Here is a 21,176-nt window from a genome sequence, read left to right as displayed (position 1 = left end):
CCCTCATGCAGAGGTCTTGCAGAAGGACAGCTATAAGGTTGGCCACTTGACATTCGCACATGGGCAAGCGACAGAAATCAGTCAATTCTGGTTTTATTTGGTTTATAAAAATTTTGACCATCATATTGTGTTGGGATGACAGCAGGTCGGAGCTGGTAATGCTGATTTACAACATGCTGGCTCAATAAAAACAAATTCAACAGAGCGTTGTGTATACTTTTAAGGAACATGGTTGCTGGACTCCCATGCTAGTGTTTGAAATTCTGTCGGTGTTCAGTGACTCTTTCTGGTCCTGAGTTTATTAGTAGTTTTTTTTATTATTATTTTCAACAAGGAAGAAAAAAAAAATAAGGTCTTTTTTTTCCATTTGTACACATAATGCATCGGCTATACGCATTGTTCCTAACTTAATGTACTTCTATCTCAACTGCATTCCGTCTGTCGCCTTCCGATTCTACCCTTGCTCTTGTGCGTCATATGCTAACTCAAGTCTGGCAGCATAGCCAAGTCTCACGAGAAGAAAAAAAAAAAGCGACACTGCCTTTCAAAACAAGCCCAACCCATTTCAAAGGGCGAGTGGGGGTGTTTATACAAATTCCATATTTTTTTTATATGTTTTTTTTAGTAGTTATTTTCTTATTTGAACTGGAGTGGGGATAGGAGGAATCTAAAATTCTAATGACGTGCATATAGATTGCCACCAGTCAATCACGCAACCCGCGACTCTCAAACAATTAAAGCGACCTTTAAGCAAAAATACGCTAAATTCAGCTTATTATAAGCGGTCTTGCCAACTGTGGTAGGGGTTAATGATGAAAGAGGCCGTTCCCTGACCCTGAACGCGATTGGTGGATCTTACTCATGGAGTTTAGTTTCACCAACCATGTAAATAGGAACATCTTGTCCTTCCGTTTACAAACTGGATATAGGCTAGCGTTTCTTGTCTTCATTAAGATCAATATTTATTCCATATTCACATTTAAAAAGGTAGGTTGAAAAAGTCAATGCTACGGGGGCCGGTTTTTTTTTTGTTTATAGAATTTATTTCAGCGTTTGTGTTGTGCTGTTTGTTCTGAGAAGGTTGACATTCCTGCACTGCAATCTTATTGCTGGCCATATGCTATTTTTGATTTTCACCAACATTAAAATGCGGTCATTTTACAGCATGCCGTGGGAATCTTTTTGGCCAGAAGGCTAATATGAAATATGTCAAAAGTGAGCAAATCTATCACGGAACAAACTATATATGCAGTATAGTTTTGTGGAAGCGTAGGCTTGTACCCTTTTTAAAATGTTTGTGGTACTTATGTACATCGTACTGTACATGGAACGTAATGACATTTATAAATTACACAGTGGGAAGTCGATAACTAATATCGTGTTAGCTACTAGCAGTTCCATTTTGACCAGTTACGCATCATTACCATATTAATTAGTAAAGCAATTCCTACGAGGCTAGTTCTATAGAAAAGGTGGGTGTTTTTCAATTACCGTATGTCTTTCAGCACTTTCTTGGCAGAAATGTGAACAGACTACAATCATTTTCCAAAATAAATAGCATGACGGCTCCCCCTCAAGATGAGGTACTCCATTGTAAAAACAAATCTTTTATCTGCAGAGGTCAGGGCCGGATTAAGAACTCACGGGGCCCTGGTCAGAGACTAGATAAATTGACTTTTTGTTGCGCAGCTTCGATTGTAGCAAGAGGCTGGTGTGTTTCTACCTCATTTTCTTCTGCCTGCAATTTCTCAATATTACCCGCCGTCTTGCTCCTCATCGTTTTTTTCAGCCACTTCACAGCTGTCTTGTAGGGGCTTGTCTTTTTTGATTTAGCTGTACTAAAGCTGCTTCTTTTTTCCCTATTTTTTGTTTGTTTGTTTCGGTTTAGTGCCCCTACTTGAGTAGCAACGGTTGGTAGACAAATCCCTGGTTTAGTAATTAATGTATCAACGGCAGTTAAAATACGTAGTGAGTGTGCGCAAGCACACAGTGGTAATAATGCATTCATTTACATGGCTCCCCTTAGCATGGCCCTGCCTAAGATGTTCTTTTTTGGTGTGGAACCATTTTTGACATTACACACCTATCCTTATGTACACGAGCCTCTTTCCTATTGGATTGTGGGTAAAATAAATTCTTCTAATTTTCCATTGTGGCATGCACATATAATAAGCTTTTGTGCAATGCTGAACCAGTTTTGTACACCTTTTCATCCAAATCCCTCTCTTCCTGACAGCTGTTTGATAAACTGGTTTTGACAACTAAAAAAGTATCGGTAACAAAAATACAAAAAAAAATTAATTCCATTTTATATATAAATTATATCAAAGAATTGGTCAAAGTTTTGCATTGACAAATATGTAAATGCAAGAATAAAGCTGAATACCCAAACACTGGTATCCACATAGCCAATGAAGATAGTTGTTTGTTTAGTTGTTATATTGTACAATGACAAGAATTGTCCCCCTATTCAATAAGCTATGTGATGACAGAGCTCCGGTGATATCTCAGGACTCCACCACAGTTCTTTTTAAACTTCTTTTTGTTAGCTGTTTTTAATTTCAAATTAACTCTTAGCCATTGTTTAATTGCAATATAGCACTTCAGGGATATCACCACTGCTTTGGCAGTTGAAGGATCAGAATTTGGTGATATTCCACAATGACACAACCCTGTCTTGCTATATTGTATGTCTGGAAAACCGCTTACCCAATTGTGATAAAACTTGGTATTAATATTATGTAGCATGCGTTATTCAAAGTATTAGATTCATGATATATATATTTATATATACATACACACACACACACGCACGCACAGTACCAGTCAAAAGTTTGAGTACACTTGCTGGAAACTAGGTTTTTTTCATAATGTTAATGTTTTACGTCGTATACGTTTCTGTAAATACTTGAAAATGAAAAAAACATGTTACGATATACAAAACAAAACATAAGGAGTATCAAAGCAATGTTCAAAGAAAATTGTCTCTAAAGCTTGGATTCCTCAGAATAGCCACCCTTTGCCTTAATAACAGCCTCACAAACATGAGGCATTCAGTTAACAAGTTTCAGCAGGAAATCACCCGACATGCCTTCTCAGCTCTTCTGCAGAAATTCCCAGAGATGTAGGGGACTTGTGGGTAGCTTTGCTTTGACTCTTCTATCCAGTTCGTCCCATACAAGTTCTATGGGATTGTGGTCTGGAGTTATTGAGTTGTCCTTCACTTTCCTGCACAACTTTGAGGTGCGTTTCAGGTCATTATCTTGCTGAAGAATGAAGGACTGCCCAACTACCGTAATCCTGATGGAATGGCATTCCTCTGAAGTGTGCTATGATAGCCATGCTGGTTGAGCTTGCCGTGGACTTGGTAAAGATCACCAACACTGTCACCAGCAAAGCAACCCCAGAACATGACACTGCCTCCTCCATGCTTGACAGTGGGAACCACACATGCAGAACTCATGCGCTCACCCTCTCTGCGTCTTACAAATACTCTGCGGTTTGACCCAAAATGTTCAAATTTTGACTCGGCAGTCCATAAGACCAACTTCCACTCCTCAGACGTCCAGTTTCTGTGTTTTTTGGCCCAGGCGAGTCTCTTCCTCTTATTCTGCACTCTTAACAATGGTTTCTTTGCACCAACTCTTCCAGTTAAGCCAGCTTCACACAATCTCCTCTGAACAATTGATGTTGAAACATCTGTACTTCTAGTAGCATTTAGCTGAGCTTGTATTTCAGGGGCAGTTAATCACCGGTTTTGCAGACTTGTGACTCGAATGAACTTGTTCTCTGATTCTGAGGTCACCCTTGGCTTGCGTGACCTTGTTTGGTCCTCATGAGTGCCAGTTTCTTCAAATTGTTGGCCACAGCAGTTACAGACACTTACAAAGTTCTTGCGATTTGTCTTAAAGATTGACCTTCATTTCTTAAAATAATTACACACTGTCTTTTTTCTTTGCTTAACTAAGCGTATTTTGCCATTTTCTGCTCGTTTACGTTTAGGAATGACAAACTTGTGCCTATGCTACCTATATTTATAGTAATCATGGACCCTCACCTGTTAACAATAATTGGTGACAAAAGGTTAATTAGGTAACATGCTCGTTAACTCAGAGAACATCTAACAAAGACACTTTTATACTTAGGCCAGTGTTCAGACACTGTGTTATACATATTTCAGACTTTTAACTGTCTTGGGCTTCAGACTGAAATCCCCTTGCTTTGGGTGACCATTTAATTGAAATTGACAAGATTTACATTTTCATTAAAAAATTACATTTTTGAATGCAATTCACGTATGATTATCAGCTTATATAAGTACATGTATCATATAATGAAATATTAAGTGTTTATAGACACGTTTATACAGTTAAAAGCATAGATAATCATGAAAAACCTGGTTTCAAGCAGGTGTACTCAAACTTGGTGTGTATGTTGCTAATGTGTGTGAATGTGTTTGGTGCTGGCTGCTTTCCATTCCTGCAGTTACTGGGTGGGTTAAATGTTTCTCTCGACCACGATGGTTAAAATGTTGTACTTTTCCTCACTTGTTTTAGTTATGCTTCGTCTTTTAAGACACAAAAGCAGTGGAGCACAGTGCTGGCTATGTGGTCATTCAAGATCCCACCACCAGAAGAGTGTGTTAGCCATCAGGAGAGAGGATATCAATGTCTGGGAAAGACGAGCTCCTCTGGCACCAAAGCACATCAGAGAGATAACAAACGCAGGGTATAAAGTCCTGGTGCAGCCCTCTAATAGAAGAGCAATTCACGAAAAGGTAAAAAGAATTAACAATTTTTTTGTTTCTAATACTGCAAACAGTAATACAGTCCTTGTCAGATGTACTGTATAAAAGTATTGCTGTGTAAGATAAATCATATTTTGGTACGGTATATTTCTCTTGTGGAATTATTTTTTTTGTAAAATATAGTAGTAGTAGTTATAATAATAATAATAATAATAATAATAAGCTTTAATAGGTTTGTGTTTAAAAAAAAAATAGATACCCATAAGAATAGGATTTTTAAACCTTGGTTATGACTCCTTTTAAGCTATTACATCAACATAGACCTAACTGACTGAAAATATTTAATTGCTGTTTTTGTTTTAGTATTATACTAAAGCTGGTGCTATTATCCAAGAAGACATTTCAGAAGCGACTTTGATCATTGGGGTAAAGAGGCCACCGGAGGAAAAACTTATTCCAAGGAAGACCTATGCCTTCTTCTCTCACACCATCAAGGCTCAAGAGGCGAACATGGGGCTTTTGGATGATATTCTGAAAAAGGTAAAGTTTTTCTTCAGATCTTCAAACTGTACAACATGTGACAGATACAAGCTGTTGTCCTTTCAATCTGTCTGTTTGAACACTACCAGCAATGGGCTAGTGCTGGGAGAAACTTGATGTTTGGATATCCATTCAAGAGTATTTGAATATTTGTTCATACAAAAAACTTAATCAAAAGCATTATATGTATAAAAAACAAACACACCACAGAAGTAAGAATAGGTTGTGAAGGCCTTACAAAGGATGCCATACAGTAGCTTTACGTTTTTATAGCATTTTTATAAAATAATATCATTACTGCAGTTTACTTATGCTTTTTTTTTTTTTAGCTGAACAAGCAAGTGAAAACTGTCAAACACTTCAAGTAAAATAAATAATGAAAAGGGATCATTGTGCAATGAAAGACAACCTTACAGTTTTGACTCTTGTTTATTACATTCCACATGACAGAAAATAGGATTAACATAAAATAAAAACAGAACCTTGATCACTGTAGATGACATTTCACTTAGAAGTTGGGCCAGTGTTGGAAAGTGTGAGGCATTTTTTAGTGACATAATCGCATCTCTATCCTCCTGTTCTGACTCTTTCCAAATCTGAAGCAATACATGCAGCTTTACGTAGTGATCACTATTTGGCAACTTGGACTGAATGCACGTCCAAATTTGAACTGTTTACTTCTTGCTGTCAGAAACATTAAATTGCGGGTCAAGAGCAGCTGTGTTGATAAGACAGAGCTTTTTTGTCACCTTCCATTTTAGAATCCATTGCACACATTTTGTCAGAGTGGTAAATCAGTGCAAAGCAGAACACGTTGTTCTTTCAGTCAATTATGTAATTTCTGGTGGACGTCTACATTAATTTTTCCTTTTGAAAAATGCCAAGCAATGTTGATTAGAATATTTTCATATTTGTCCAACCACTGTTGTGCAAAAGTCTTAGACATGTTGCATGTTTCTACTCTGATGCATTATGAGCATCAACAATTTACTCAAAGCCTATGCTTGTGTTTCTACTTTTGAAACAACCTTGACTTGCATAAAGAAGGAAAAACACTGAGTGAAGTAGCTTGCATCACTTGATTTTCAAGGTGTGGTATCCGAAGCATAATCAAGTACAGAATAATTCCTATTTTATAGCTGTAATTAAATAACCATGAGACTTTATTCTCTCATGTGTTGTATCAACATAGACCACAACGTTTACACACACATGTGTATATATATATATAATATATATATATATATATAATATATTATATATATATATATATATATATATATATATATATATATTATATATGAAGAAATTCTTTATTTTTGCAGGAAGTACTAATCATTGATTTTGCAGGAAGTTTGCCTCATTGATTATGAGAAAATGGTTGATCAAAATGGACTAAGAATAGTGGCCTTTGGACAGTGGGCTGGCGTAGCAGGTTTTGATTTTACATTTTAGATGTAGTTTTATGGAAAAAAAAAAAAAACATTACTTATTATCTAACTATTTTTTAAACTTTTTTTAAACTTTTTTTTTTTTTTAACAGGAATGATTAATATTTTGCACGGACTGGGATTACGCTTCCTTGCTTTGGGACATCACACTCCTTTTATGGTATAAACCTTTATTAAAGCACATAAAACTAACAAAAAATCTTAGCTTTGTAGGTTTTGTATTTTTAAAATTTTACTAATGTTACCTCGATCTTGTTCTGTGATTAGTTACTGAGATAGAAGCAAAGTTTGAGATGTAATTTGCTCAAAAGAGGCAGCTGCATTTCAGTATGTTTCTTACCTTTATCTCTTTTAATGGTTGGTAGTTTAATGTTGGTCTTAGAGAGGTAATTGCTGCTTTTGTCTACAGTGATTCAGTGTTCTGTCATGTGACGACTTAAGCAGTGGAGATAAAAACCAAAAATGCAAGACTGGTCACACATTTCTTCTTCAAGCAAACAATCAAATGCATATATGTGTGTCTTATAGGAAAATATGTGATAGTAAATCATTTACTGGAATTATTTTAGCTCTGTGTACTTTGAAACAGCACAGTTGTTAACATCTGAAATTTCTTACCAAAGTCCTATTTTTTAACCTTTCTTTCTGTTTCTTCCAGCACATCGGCATGTCTCATAATTATAGAAACAGCAGCCAGGCCGTGCAGGCTGTGAGAGATGCTGGCTATGAAATTTCACTGGGTTTAATGCCCAAATCCATTGGACCCCTCACCTTTGTTTTCACAGGCACAGGAAATGTCTCCAAGGTAAGAACGCTCCAGTATGTTGCTTAGCAAATGTTATTTATAAATCAACACAAGTACTCGAGAGAAACTTAAGTCATTCTGTCAATAGCTTGATTTATGGTATACTGTTCCACAGGAAGACGCAGATTTCTTGTTGAAATGATTGTTAACAGTACTCGTTTCAGTTTGTGTAATCTGACTTGTTGAATGTTTGGGGTTGAGTTGCTTTTTTTTTTTTTTTCATTAGAATATGATTTGAATATATTCTGGTTATGAAAATGTGTTATCCAAACAAGGCCTCATTTTGTCATGCCAAGAACTTTGCCAAGACCCATTCTTCCTGATAAGGTTTATGCTTTTGCTATTTCTCAGTCTGATTTATTGTAATGCTTTGTCTTTTGGCCCTCCCTATTCTAAATTACATCGACTCTAGCTGGTTTTAAAGGGTGTAGCCAGGAACTGTCTTGGTCGAATCTTTTAAATACAGTTTAAAACATGTATGTTTGCTTTAGCTTAGTTTTGAGCTGAATTGATTGATCAGTGGCTTAAAGCGCCCTGGGATGTTCTACATGAAAAGCAAATTGTACTGTATTGTATTGTGATGTATACAGCATGCATTGAAGTTGTTTTTATGTATTATTGTTTTTTAGGCTGAATCTCATTTTGAAATCTGTTGTATGTATTCAAATCCAATGACAAAATGACCACTGAGGTTTATTCGGCTATCATCATTCGTATAACTATGTGATGTTCATGGTGTGTCTGTTTTGCAGCCTGGTTTTATACAGTAATAGTAAATTACTACCATATGTACAGAAACATAATGAGCAGAAAAACAGTCGAATGCAAAAGTTCAGAGCATACAGGTACAACATATAAGGTTTCTCATCCTCGTTCTGTGTTCATTTCTCATAGTTATTTATTTTGCAGGGTGCTCAAGAAATAATCACTGAGCTTCCGTGTGAATTTGTCGAGCCTCATGATCTCCAAGAAGTCTCTAAATCTGGAGGTACGGTTCAACAGCATGTTAATTCCATTTTATTTTTCTCTGTTTAAAATGACTGCAGTACATGTTCCTACATCATTACGCTGCCTGGTCAACAGCTAGCCTTCAGCTAAAAATTAAACCTGTGCAACAAGCACAGTAATACAGTCAAGAAATAATAAATCAATATAAAGACATTCAACCACAAAAACACGGAAACAATAGAAGAATTTGAGAGGCCTTTTTAAAAGAGCAAGAAAATTAACATACGAGCAAAAAACCTTGCTGATAAAAAAAAATATATATAATTTTTTTTATTATAGATTTAAATAAAGTGTATGTGACGGTTCTTAGTCGGCATCATCATCTGGTACGGAAAAGTGATGGAAAATATGACGCTGTGGAATATGAACGTCATCCTGAACTCTACACATCCCGCTTCAACGTTGATGTAAGAAATAAACACTTTGTGAAGTCTGTTGTTAATGTAATCACCTAAGGTTTATATTCTTTATATTATATATCTGACAGATATGGAATAGATGACATTGTCTTTCTGTCCTAGCTTAAAAACCTGATGGGTTAAAAGCCAAGACATGTATTTATATTCCAGTCTTCAGTGACATATTTTTGAATCAATAATGTAATTGTCGAAAAATGTGTGTGTATTTTTGTTTTAAATTATTAATTTGTTTTATTATTATAAAAGATTGCCCCTTACACTACTTGCTTGATCAATGGAATTTACTGGGACCCACACACTCCTCGCCTGCTGAACCGGAGAGATGCTCAGAGACTGTTAAGACCAGTTGAACCATCTGAAAAGTCCACTGAAGGCTGTCCAGAATTGCCACATAGGTTTGTCGATTTTGTGTTTTATTTTTATATAATTCATATTTAAGCATTACCAGTTTTACGTAAAAGGATATTATTATTATTATTATTATTGCTGTAGCTTATTCAAGGCGGGATAACCAGTTTATATGAACAAAATTTTTTTTTTTTTATTTCTGTCTTTAGAACTTATATAATAAATAAACGCACATAGTTTACTTCAAACACTATAAAGGAATTGTTTGGTTTTGTTTTCAGATTTCTGGCAATATGTGATATTTCTGCAGACAATGGAGGTTCGATTGAATTCATGACAGAGTGCACTACTATTGATAAACCTTTCTGTATGTATGATGCCGATCAGCACATTGATCATGAGAGGTAAATTAGCTTTTTGTTATCAGTATCTCGGGTATGGCACAGTGATTGGAGGGTTAAAATAGCACTTGATAGAGAAAAAAAAAGTGTACTTCATGAAAATCCGTCATCATATAGTAAATGAAGACCGGTCTTCAGATCTTCATGAAACTTCGCATAGTCTAGGGATTAATTTGAATTCCGTAGGACTTTATTTTCCGTAGTATTATTACTGTTATTCAATTTGTTTATTTTTTTTTTATTAAGTCTTTATTTACATATTTTAAAATTAAATTGAAAAAAAATTGCCTCACACCACCAAAGTGGCAAGGCTGCTTTTCTACAAGAAGGTTATTTGGTCAAATAACTCATTGCTGTATTTCTTATATTTTACTCTGTCTGAATCTGTTCAAGCATAACCAGGTGTAAATTTCAGTTCATTTAATAAAATATTGATGGAACCTACCCTGTTGTCCCGTTTTTGTTTCTTTACACAGTGTGGAGGGAAATGGTATTCTTATGTGCTCTATTGATAACTTGCCAGCCCAGCTCCCTATAGAAGCAACTGAGTACTTTGGAGACCTACTTTTACCTTACATTTGGGAGATGGTAAGGATAAGTAAAATGTAGCTGTGTACCTTGATCAATGTAAACCATCCTGGTCTTGAATATAAACAGAGTCCCTAATGAGCCATTGCAACTGTACATGATCCAGTAGGTGGGTTGGAAGGAAAGCCACCTTTTTGAATGGTTGAAGGATGTGTGTTATAGATTTCACTGTGTGACATAATACAGATTATTTTGTGGTCCTGATGTTTGTTTGGTATTGATGTATTATGAGCAGTGTGCAACCTCAATCAAATCATTTTATTGAAGTGAGATGTTATTTTTCCTAATCGGCACATCTTTTGGTTTGGACAGACTGTGTCCGTGATGCGGTTTCATCATTTAACAAATAAGTTAACGTGCCTCTACATTATTACTGTATTTTACAGCTTTCATCAGATGCCACTATTCCTTTTGAAAAGCAAGAAAATTTCTCCCCTCAAGTGCGAGATGTAAGTGTTGGCGATCATATGCGTCTCCAAAAGACTATACTGAACAGTATATCACCACAAACGAGCAAGGTTTTAACCTTTTTTTTTTTTTTAAACTTGCAGGCTGTGATTGCATCTAATGGAAAGCTGAATCCTAAGTTTGAATACATTCAAAAACTCCGGGAGAGCAGGTAAGGTATTTTTGTAGCTTCTGTGGTGCAGTCTTTTTGTACTTTCCTCCTACAACTTACCATATGTCCTAGATGTCTGGGTTGACTTTATCATACAGCATATCTGAATGTTACCTTAAACAAAAAGGTCTGTTTGTTTAGTCACTCTTCACTAGCTGACTCATATACTTATGTTATTTATTATAAGCAAAGTTTGGATCATTGTTATTTTATTATGAAACTTGTTGGAGGTTCAGATAGGCATTCAGGCATTGTACAGGAGTTGAGCAAAAAAACACCTGCCCAGACACTGTTAATAGCTGTATGGCCATCGAGGGGCAGCTAAGATGGTCCGCAGAGTCTTATCGCATAGCAATTTTAGACTCAAAAGTATTAGAACTCTATAAGCTCTTTATTTATAATGTATCTTTAGATTGTCCACTCGGTTACATTACAAGAAAGTTCATTTGCTTGTATGAACCAATATAACTTTTTTTGTGGCATAGTGTCTTTAAATTACACTGAACAAAAATATAAATGCTACATGCAATAATTTCAAAGATTTTACTGAGGTACAGTTCATATAAGGAAATCAGTCAACTGAATTAAATTAATTAGGCCCTAATCTATGGATTTCGCATGACTGGGAATACAGATATGCCTCTGTTGGTCATAGATACCTTAAAAAAGGTAGGGGCATGGATCAGAAAACCAGTCTGTATCTGGTGTGACCACCATTTGCCTCATGCAGCGCGACACATCTCCTACGCATAGAGTTGATCAGACTGTTGATTGTGGCCTGTGGAATGTTGTCCCACTCCTCTTCGATGGCTGTGCGAAGTTGCTGGATATTGGCGGGAACTGGAACACTCTGTTGTACACATCGATCCAGAGCATCCCAAATATGCTCAATGGGTGACATGTCTGGTGAGTTTGCTGGCCATGGAAGAACAGGGACATTTTCAGCTTCCAGGAATTGTGTACAGATCCTTGCGACATGGGGCCGTGCATTATCATGCTGAAACATGAGGTGATGGCGGTGGATGAATGACACGACAATGGGCCTCAGGATCTCGTCACGGTATCTCTGTGCATTCAAATTGCCATCGATAAAATGCAATTGTGTTCATTGTCCATAGCTTATGCCTGCCCATACCATAACCCCACCGCCACCATGGGCCACTCTGTTCACAACATTGATATCAGCAAACCACTCGCCCATGATGCCATACACGTTGTCTGCCATCTGCATGGTATAGTTGAAACCGGGATTCATCCATGAAGAGCACACTTCTCCAGCGTGCCAGTGGCCATCGAAGGTGAGCATTTGTCCACTGAAGTCGGTTACGACGTCGAACTGCAGTCAGGTCAAGACCCTGGTGAGGACGACGAGCACGCAGATGAGCTTCCCTGAGGAGGTTTCTGACAGTTTATGCAGAAATTCTTTGGTTATGCAAACCCACAGTTTCATCAGCTGTCCAAGTGGCTGGTCTGAGATGATCCCACAGGTGAAGAAGCCAGATGTGGAGGTCCTGGGCTGGCGTGGTTACACATGGTCTGCGGTTGTGAGGCCGGTTGGACGTACTGCCAAATTCTCTAAAATGACGTTGTAGGCGGCTTATGGTAGAGAAATGAACATTAATTTCTCTGGCAACAGCTCTGGTGGACATTACTGCAGTCAGCATGCCAATTGCAAGCTCCCTCAAAACTTGACACATCTGTGGCATTGTTTTGTGTGACAAAACTGCACATTTTAGGGTGGCCTTTTATTATCCCCAGCACTAGGTACACCTGTGTAATGATTATGCTGTTTAATCAGCTTCTTGATATGCCACACCTGCTAGGTGGATGGATTATCTTGGCAAAGGGGAAAAGCTCACTAACAGGGATGTAAACACTTTTGTGCACAAAATTTGAGAGAAGTGAGCTTTTTGTACGTATGGAAAATTTCTGGGATCTTTTATTTCAGCTCATGAAACGTGGGACCAACACTTTACATGTTGCATTTATATTTTTGTTCAGTGTAAAATGGTGTCATTTTGTGATGGGTCACAACTTGAGGGAAAGAGACAGTTGAAGTGCTGAGGACCTAGAATTTAAGAGGACGATGTTGGGATTGTGGCAAAAAAAAGCAAAATTCCTGCCAAAATAAGCACCAAAAAAAGAAAAAAAGCAATATGTACAATTAAAGAAAGCAGCTTAATGCAATTCCATAAAAACTTGATCCGAACTGTTGGGTTTACAGGTAGCTTTGCTGTGTGGATCGCCTGACAGTTGGCAGTCTGGAGAGGGCTGCCTTCACTAATCTGCCTTGTTGTTCCTTGCACAGTGTGGTGGTCTATCTGTTGGCTCCCTTCCTAACACCTTGCATGGTCTTGTGTGAGCTGCCTAAGAAGCTGGAGACTTTCTTCTAAAAGGGGTTTCTTGTGGGTAGAAAGTCTTGTCATATTAGCATACCAATGAATGATTTACACTATCATGGAAACAGAATCATACTTTTTAATCAGTCTTGAACAAAAGCAGTGTGCCGCAAAACCTTACAACACACTGTGGAATAGAAAAGTCTATCTGCTAATCTACGTGTACTAAAAATGTGCACGGTGCTTTTAATTTCTTGTCATTGAACTGAAATCAGATTACCTAAGATTCAGTCCAATACTGTAAAAAGTCTATTTTTTGAAGAGCTCTACTTCAGTTTACAGTACTTTTAAAGTCAATGGCTGTCTAATATCAACAAGCTGTGATTTCAGACCATTTCCCTTAAAAGTCACTCTTTTACTCTCAATACTGTTCTTTCCTCATAGAGTCATCTGGTCAATTGCAGGTTTCTTTTCATAAATGTTTTTCTTTTATCTTGATTGGAAAAGGAATTTGAAAATGCAGTGACAAGTATGAGTAAGCCGCATGCTTTCCAGTTAATCAAAAACTACATTTTCATCAGATCTTAACCCTATATGATTCAGCTAATTCACCTCTGCCAGTCTCGCAGTACAATCACTAACACACTGCATGTATCTATTTGACATCTGATGTTCGTTAACAAATAGAACAAGAATGAAGTGCACAATATGACAGATTGAACATATACAGTTCTTGAGGTCCCTGAGTGGCTCACCTGGTAGAAGCGCAGCCATGTGGTGCGCAGGGTGAGTCATACAGCGCAGGTTTGCGTCCTGGCTGTGTGAAGTAGGCCGGTCTTCGCTGGGGATTCCAAAGGGAGCGTAGCATTGTCCCAGGTGCTTCCGTGGGTTAGGGAGGTAAAACCGGCAGGGACTGTTTCTCCTCATCGCTCTACAGTGAACCCTGTTGGCCAAATGCCCAGTGTGCTCAGGGCAGACACCTGCAGGGCTGGCCTTTGCCCTCCAGAGGTTGGTAGCTCGCTGACATCTGCTCTCGAGTTTCTAGGTGAATAAAGTAGCTGGCTTGGTCATGGAATCGGACACCCACTTAAACTTCGGGTCTCCCGAGCAATGTGGGGAATTGCTGTGGTGAGGAGAAAAGCGATTGGGCATTCCAAGCTGGGAGAGAATCGGGGGAAATTAGAATTGGACACACCAAAATAAAATAAAAAAAAAAAAAAAAAAAAATATATATATATATATATATATATATATATATATATATATATATATATATATATATATATATATATATACAGTTCTTAATTGGTACACTGTAAGGCTAGCCGAAACATGTAACTACTTTTATTTATTTATTTATTTTTATAGCTTTACCTTAATTATGATATTCTTTTGACATTTTTCCAGGGAACGTGCTCAAATCTTAAAAATAAGTGGTAAAAAACGAGTGTTGTTGCTGGGATCTGGATATGTGTCTGGGCCAGTCATTGAGTACCTTACTAGAGATGCAGGTACCCAGATAACAGTAGGTAAGTTTTGCATTTTATATCAGGCTGCTGGTCTTACCAGTATTGAAGTGTCTGGTTGGTAGGCCTTACTATCTTTTAAATCTTTTAAAAAGTATGTAAAACCTTTTGAGTTAAGCAGCCACCTGTTTTGGACAACCACCAGTCTTCAGTCTATTTGGTGACTGCTTAATTCACTGTGTATCCAAACCTGGCTAAATGGCTCTACATTACAGGCTTTTAATTTACAAAAACTCCAGTTACTGGGACATCTTCCTAAGGGAAATAAAAACTGTATAGCACGAATGATCATTCAGTATTCTGCTTATACCATAAGTATAATAGTAATTTCTTTACGCTTCAGCGTGGATTAATTTCAAACCCCATTTATGGCCTCTTTGCAACTATCTTTTTAGATAAGTCAGATGCAGGCAGATTGGTAACTGTCTTGACCAAACTTGTTCTCAAGGAAATCGAAGTCCAGAACAAAATAGCAATAGAAATCTGAAAGGATTTTGAAGTTGCTGTAAAAGAGTTATCCTGGCAGTATTGTTTGAACTACCGAAGTGCAGCTCATTCCTGAATTTCAGCAGCACACTACTAGATTGAAATGTAAGCAAAGACACATTGAAAACTAGTCCCGGTAAGCATGTTATTCCACTTATGTATCCCACACTTAACATATCTTCATTTGTGGTATATATATGTGGTAATAATATACCAATAATTATTTTGGCATTATGGTGAACTTCACCTGAGAGAAGTAGTTTTTAAAACAGTCTACTGCACATGTCTGTGTGATCATTGGGTTGTAAAATGGGACATCCAATCATTAGTTTACAAATAGCTCTTAGATATGTAGGCAAGTTCCCTTCTAAGCAAGTTTAAGTGGAAGGACACTGTGTCCCTACAGCTAAAACAGAAAGTTTTACATATATATCGATATTGCATTGTTAGTACATAGAAAGTTGTGCCACTAATAGGAAATAATTTCTTGTCTTGACCAGCATCTGTGGTGTTAAATCAAGCTGAACAGCTGGCAAACAAGTATCGTAACACCATCCCTGTGATGATGGACATTTCTACTCAAGAGGAGAGGCTTAGCTCCCTGGTTCAAGATCATGACCTGGTCATCAGGTTAGTTATGACTTAATTTCTTTATTTTTATTCTGAAACCCATGTTTTTTTTTTTTTTATTTATATATACACCGCCCACTCGATATATCGCGGGTGTCGGGGTCCAGTATAAATCTGTTGTATGTTAATTTGTACTGCGGAGGGTAATTGCTTCTCATCAACTTAAGTGTTCCTCTTCTTTTTCAAATGCACAAACCCTCTGCATTGAAAGAATCAGTTCCAGGTGTAGGAGGCTTGTTGCTAGGGAGCTGACTTGCTTTTTTGCAAGGCCATTGCTGCCATAAATGAACGAAACCTCACTGGCTAAATTATAAACCACTCTAGCAAGTAGATATTTAATTTGCTTTGTGTTATTGTGCAGCAAGAGTGTATATGATAACAGTACGATATTAATGCTTTGTTTTTAATTGTTTTGTATATTTTTGTTCGGTGTGCAGTGTGAAATAAAATGAAGAGTAATTCTAAATTAATTTGCCTATATATTGCAGCTAAGGCATGCAGAGTTAGACTGTAAAAATGGGTAGCCAACTCCAGGACTGCGATATATCTGAATTCGCAGTATAGTGAGGGGCAGTATAACAAGGGGTGGGTGTATGTTTGTATTTTTTATATTATATAAATATGTATGTATATAGGTGTGTTTATATAGAAATAGAAGAATGCAAAGTGTTGAAGTAAGTCTTTTTGGATATACTGTACAAGTTAAGAAAGATGTAACGCAACATTTTAATAAAGGTGTAATGAACTTTGTATCAATTCAGCAGCACATTGTGTTTTACAAACTTGAGTACGGTGGGTGCATGACCGGGATAGTGATTCAGAACATGACTTATGCCTTTTGAGAATGTATTAACTGATCTAATGATTTCCATGTGCAAAGCTAAATAGCTGGTCATGCTTATACAGAATCGTTAACTGAGGGAATGTACCCAGTTAATATACTTGTGGGTCAGTGGACTAGTACTTTCTGTTTTTCAGTTTCAGACTTGTTAACATTTTCAATTTGTGTTTCTTATATAACAGTTTGCTGCCTTATGCGTTCCATCCTGTTGTGGCAAAACATTGTATTAGCAACAAAGTGAACATGCTTACTGCCAGCTACCTCTCGCCTGCTATGAAAGAACTCCAAAAAAGGTAGTTGTGCAGATAGTATTTATGTGGTGGGTAAATCTCTGCAGAGAAACATTTGGTTGACTCATTTTAGTTATGGTTAAATCTTACTTAGTATTACATTTTCCAGTGAATTTACCACAGGTTTAAAACAACTCTTGTGTTAATAAAATATAAATACCCTATCTATCCAAATGCAACTTACTCCTTGATATCATGCATCTGTACCACTTATTTTTCACATTAGGTGAATGCTGCATGTCTTATTATTGTTTCAGAGCACATTTCATTTATATTGTCTGTATGGCCCTTGAATGCATTATTTATATTTATCTCCTAAATCCTTTCCCATGTAGTGCAGAAGAAGCTGGAATAACCATTGTCAATGAAATGGGTCTAGATCCTGGCATTGATCATATGTTGGCAATGGAGTGCATTGATCAGGCAAAAGCAGATGAGGCTACTGTGAGTATTTTGTATTACAGAAATTTACTTGCCTATTTTTATGAGCATATGGGACATTAAGATAGAGAGAGGGTGTTTACCCCTTTAAGGAGTGAACAGGAGAGCAAGATCTTGAAATAAGAATGACCCTGGTGACCCAGAGCCCCTATTGTCAGACAGTTACTGTTTGTGTTCAGACATACTCCAGTCCTAGCTACTCTCATTGACAGATGTTGAGATTGTTTTTTGGGTAGATGATTGAATGGAATATTTGTTCTTCTTTTCCTTCTATGTATTCAGGTGCAATCCTATGTGTCATTCTGTGGAGGTCTCCCTGCCCCAGAATGCTCTGACAACCCTCTACGATACAAGTTCAGCTGGAGTCCATATGGAGTTCTCTTAAACACCATCAGTCCTGCGATCTTTTTAAAGGACGGCACGGTAAAATTGGGACGAAAGCACACAACTTAAGTTATACAGCTTAGAAGGACACACCAAGAAAACATCTTAACCATTGCACAAGAGAGACAGACTTGTTGTAGAGCTTTTAGCATTGTCTGTCCAGCAGGAGTTGGAATGCGACATGGCTGTGCATCACACAACACTACCTAATACATGGCCATTCAGTTCAAAGTCTACCATTGAAACCATTTGGTGTCCTTCTGTATTCACAAAACGTAAAACTCTTCCAGATGACAGATTTCTTTAAGGACAGTATTTATTTATTTATTACTCACAACCAACAATTTGCTGCTGCGGATTTATCCCTTCTCTAAGTCATGCAACAGATATTCATAAGGTTACAACAGGCAACAATCTGCATCTTATCGTTCTAATTATAATCCACAGGTGGTCGATATCCCTCCCGGGGGAGCTCTACTTGATTGTGTCGCTTCCATGGATTTCTTGCCAGGCTTTAATCTGGAAGGTTTTCCAAACAGGGACAGCACAAAATATGCTGAGCCTTATGGCATTCAGTCTGCTCATACATTGTTAAGGGGTACCTTAAGGTTTAAGGTAAGGCATCTTTCACCTTTTAGAACTAAAATGTGTTAAGAGGAGCATTACAAGTTTTGGAGTAATTATATTACAATCGGACACTTTCTTATTATTTAAATAAGACCCCCCCCCCCCCCCCAATATGAAAACGACCCATTCTTTTAATGTTCTATAGCCAGGTGTTTCTGGATGAGATCACTTTGTTAATATATAACTGCGGTACATGGTATGTCTGTTTTTAAATAAAGACTGTCTTCACAGTTAATAAAAACCTGTTTCTGTGCTGCTGCAGGGATTCTCCACTGCCATGAGTGGGTTTGTCAAGTTAGGTCTGATAAACACAGAGCCCTGTCCAATGCTTGCTGCTGGGGCTGCACCAGTGACCTGGGTAGGTGTTCACAGTAAGACTGGACTGAAACCCACCTTGTACGATTTTAAACATGAATGTTTGTAACACATTATTCATCCATGCATGAATAAATATTATTATATATATATATATATATATATATATATTATATATATAGATATATATATCATATATTATATATATATATATATAGGTATTAGTATTAGGTAGATCATAACAGAATATTAATATTACTTGTGTACGGATGGACAGGCACCAGCTTATATTACAAGATTCTGATACTCCAGTAGCTTGTGCTTCAAAATGTTCTTACCAAGTTTTCAGCTCAAATACATTCTCTAGATGTACATAAAAATCTGCAGTGTGAAATAAGTATGTACAGACATCTCCACTACATCCATTAACAGGGATATGCAGGGATTCAAGGGTCGAAGACTATATGTAAAACTACTTTTTATATCATTTCTATTCACAATCACCTCTGCTGAACAGGTATGGTTAAGTATGTGTAAAAATTAATGTATATAGAGTTGTAACACAGACTAGATGCTCTCCTTTTTTGTCCAGTTCATGGTGGGCTTGCTTCTCGTCTTTATAACTAACTTTCCCATTTACAAATTCTCATAACAATACAGAAGGAACTCCTGTGTCATCTTGTTGGAGTTTCAGCATCAGCCAGCATGGATATATTCAAAGATGGTGTGTATAACAGGATTGGAAAAGATGACTACAGAATGCAGACCCTGAATTGGTAAAAACAAAAAATAAACATGTAAAAATTTGATTTCTTTTTTTATTTTTATTTTTTTTAAAGCTCCAACATCTGATGCAAACCTTTATTTTTGTATTGTTTTAATAGGTTTGGCATGTTTAGTGAAGAGCCAGTGCCAAAGGCAGATACCATTTTGAGTGCAGTAGCAAAACACCTTGAAGCTAAACTTTCATTCAGTAAGTGGAAGAGTTTTGGTTCATATACAGGCTAATGATATAAAAGAAGCTATCAAAATTACCTTTCAAAATTACAACTGAACTGCAGTGTATTTATTGATGCCAGTTTTACCGATACTCTGTAATTAAGTTGTTGTGGAAATCAATGGTTTTAGGTTTACTGTAATGTGAAATGCAATTTATTACAAATTATCTGTATATGTTGAATTGTGAAAGTTGTGATTTTTAATTGAAACCCTCCATTGTGACCTCCAAAGGGGCTCAGTCACACAAATGTATTTATTTACATTTTAGAAAAGGAAGAGCGAGATATGGTAATCCTGAGAAATGATGTTGGAATAAGACACTTGACTGGCGAGTTGGAATCAAAACACATCAGCTTAGTGGTATATGGTGATCCTAATGGTTTCTCTGCAATGGCAAAATGTGTTGGCTATCCTACTGCTATTACTGCCAAGATGCTGTTGGATGGTGAGCATTTGTATTACTTTGAAAGTAAAGCAAAATAAAATGAATACTTGGTACTACATCACATTGCATATAAGTATCTTGACAAAGAAGTTAGTATGGGTACAATTGACCAGAATGCTGCTTCAAACACACATGGTATACTTTTTTGCAACATGGTATACTTTTAACAGTACCTGTAGAATAAGAATGTTTTATTCTTGTATTCCTTTAAAAATAACACAGTGTTTATCATACTTGTCATACTGTTTTGCAGGAGAAATTAAAGCCAAGGGACTGGTTATGCCACTAACGAAGAATATATATGGGCCAGTGTTACATCGTCTCAAGTCAGAGGGTCTAAATTACACAACAAAAAGCACCTTTCATGACTAAACCAAGTGTGTTTCTATTATCTGTGTGAGTTTGGTGGGGAAAAAGGCACTTGGAGTGAGAATAAAAATGCAGACAACTCCTGTCGTAATTACTTTAGACTGGAGTCAGAACGGTTTTATTTGTGGAGTGTACAAAACATTTTAATCAACAAAAAATATAGGTTGTTGTACAAATGAAAAAGGGAATTGCAAACCATGAAATACCTCATTATTCCAACCTGTGTCCATAGCAGACATGTATTCAATATCCAATTACAGTATAAAAGCAGAAACGTCCTGATTCTTTACTTTTCTTTAACTTTGACATTGACTCACAGAACATAGTTTCTGATATTTTAAAAGGTATCCTTGAAACTCAAATTCTGTAACAGCATTCCTTTGGTTTTAACCCTAAAGTTACACTTTAAAGTATTGAAATTTAATATTCTGCCCATGAAATTGAAATTGATATGTGTAACACACATGCATTGCTACAAGGATGATTTCAGAATGTTTTTGAAGTGCCGTATTTTATGACATGTTGAACTGTAATATAAAAATGACACATGATAACCAA

General features: G+C 36.8%; 1 protein-coding gene across 1 annotated transcript; it reads left to right on the top strand.

Annotated features, from left to right (window-relative positions):
* Positions 1 to 875: 875 nt before the first annotated feature.
* On the top strand, positions 876 to 21,176 carry aass (aminoadipate-semialdehyde synthase). Its single transcript, XM_041257596.1, has 24 exons — positions 876 to 987; positions 4,557 to 4,777; positions 5,111 to 5,287; positions 6,638 to 6,722; positions 6,831 to 6,898; positions 7,397 to 7,543; positions 8,453 to 8,531; positions 8,831 to 8,958; positions 9,217 to 9,365; positions 9,600 to 9,722; positions 10,196 to 10,307; positions 10,694 to 10,756; positions 10,859 to 10,926; positions 14,673 to 14,794; positions 15,778 to 15,907; positions 16,931 to 17,041; positions 17,374 to 17,482; positions 17,762 to 17,902; positions 18,311 to 18,478; positions 18,753 to 18,848; positions 19,466 to 19,581; positions 19,690 to 19,778; positions 20,073 to 20,249; positions 20,503 to 21,176. Exons 2-24 carry the CDS (start codon positions 4,559 to 4,561, stop codon positions 20,619 to 20,621), a joined length of 2,796 nt encoding a protein of 931 aa, XP_041113530.1. The 5' UTR covers positions 876 to 987; positions 4,557 to 4,558; the 3' UTR covers positions 20,622 to 21,176.

Source organism: Polyodon spathula, chromosome 8 (genome assembly GCF_017654505.1).
Source record: "Polyodon spathula isolate WHYD16114869_AA chromosome 8, ASM1765450v1, whole genome shotgun sequence".
In the NCBI taxonomy this organism is placed as follows: Eukaryota; Metazoa; Chordata; class Actinopteri; order Acipenseriformes; family Polyodontidae; genus Polyodon; species Polyodon spathula.
This window is presented reverse-complemented; position numbering and strand designations above follow the sequence as displayed.

Coding starts and splice junctions, on each gene's coding strand:
- aass (XM_041257596.1), top strand. CDS start 4,559: ATGCTTCGTCTTTTAAGACACAAAAGCAGTGGAGCACAGTGCTGGCTA. Junction 15,908..16,930: donor GATCATGACCTGGTCATCAG/GTTAGTTATGAC, acceptor CTTATATAACAG/TTTGCTGCCTTATGCGTTCC. Junction 18,849..19,465: donor GGGCTGCACCAGTGACCTGG/GTAGGTGTTCAC, acceptor ATAACAATACAG/AAGGAACTCCTGTGTCATCT.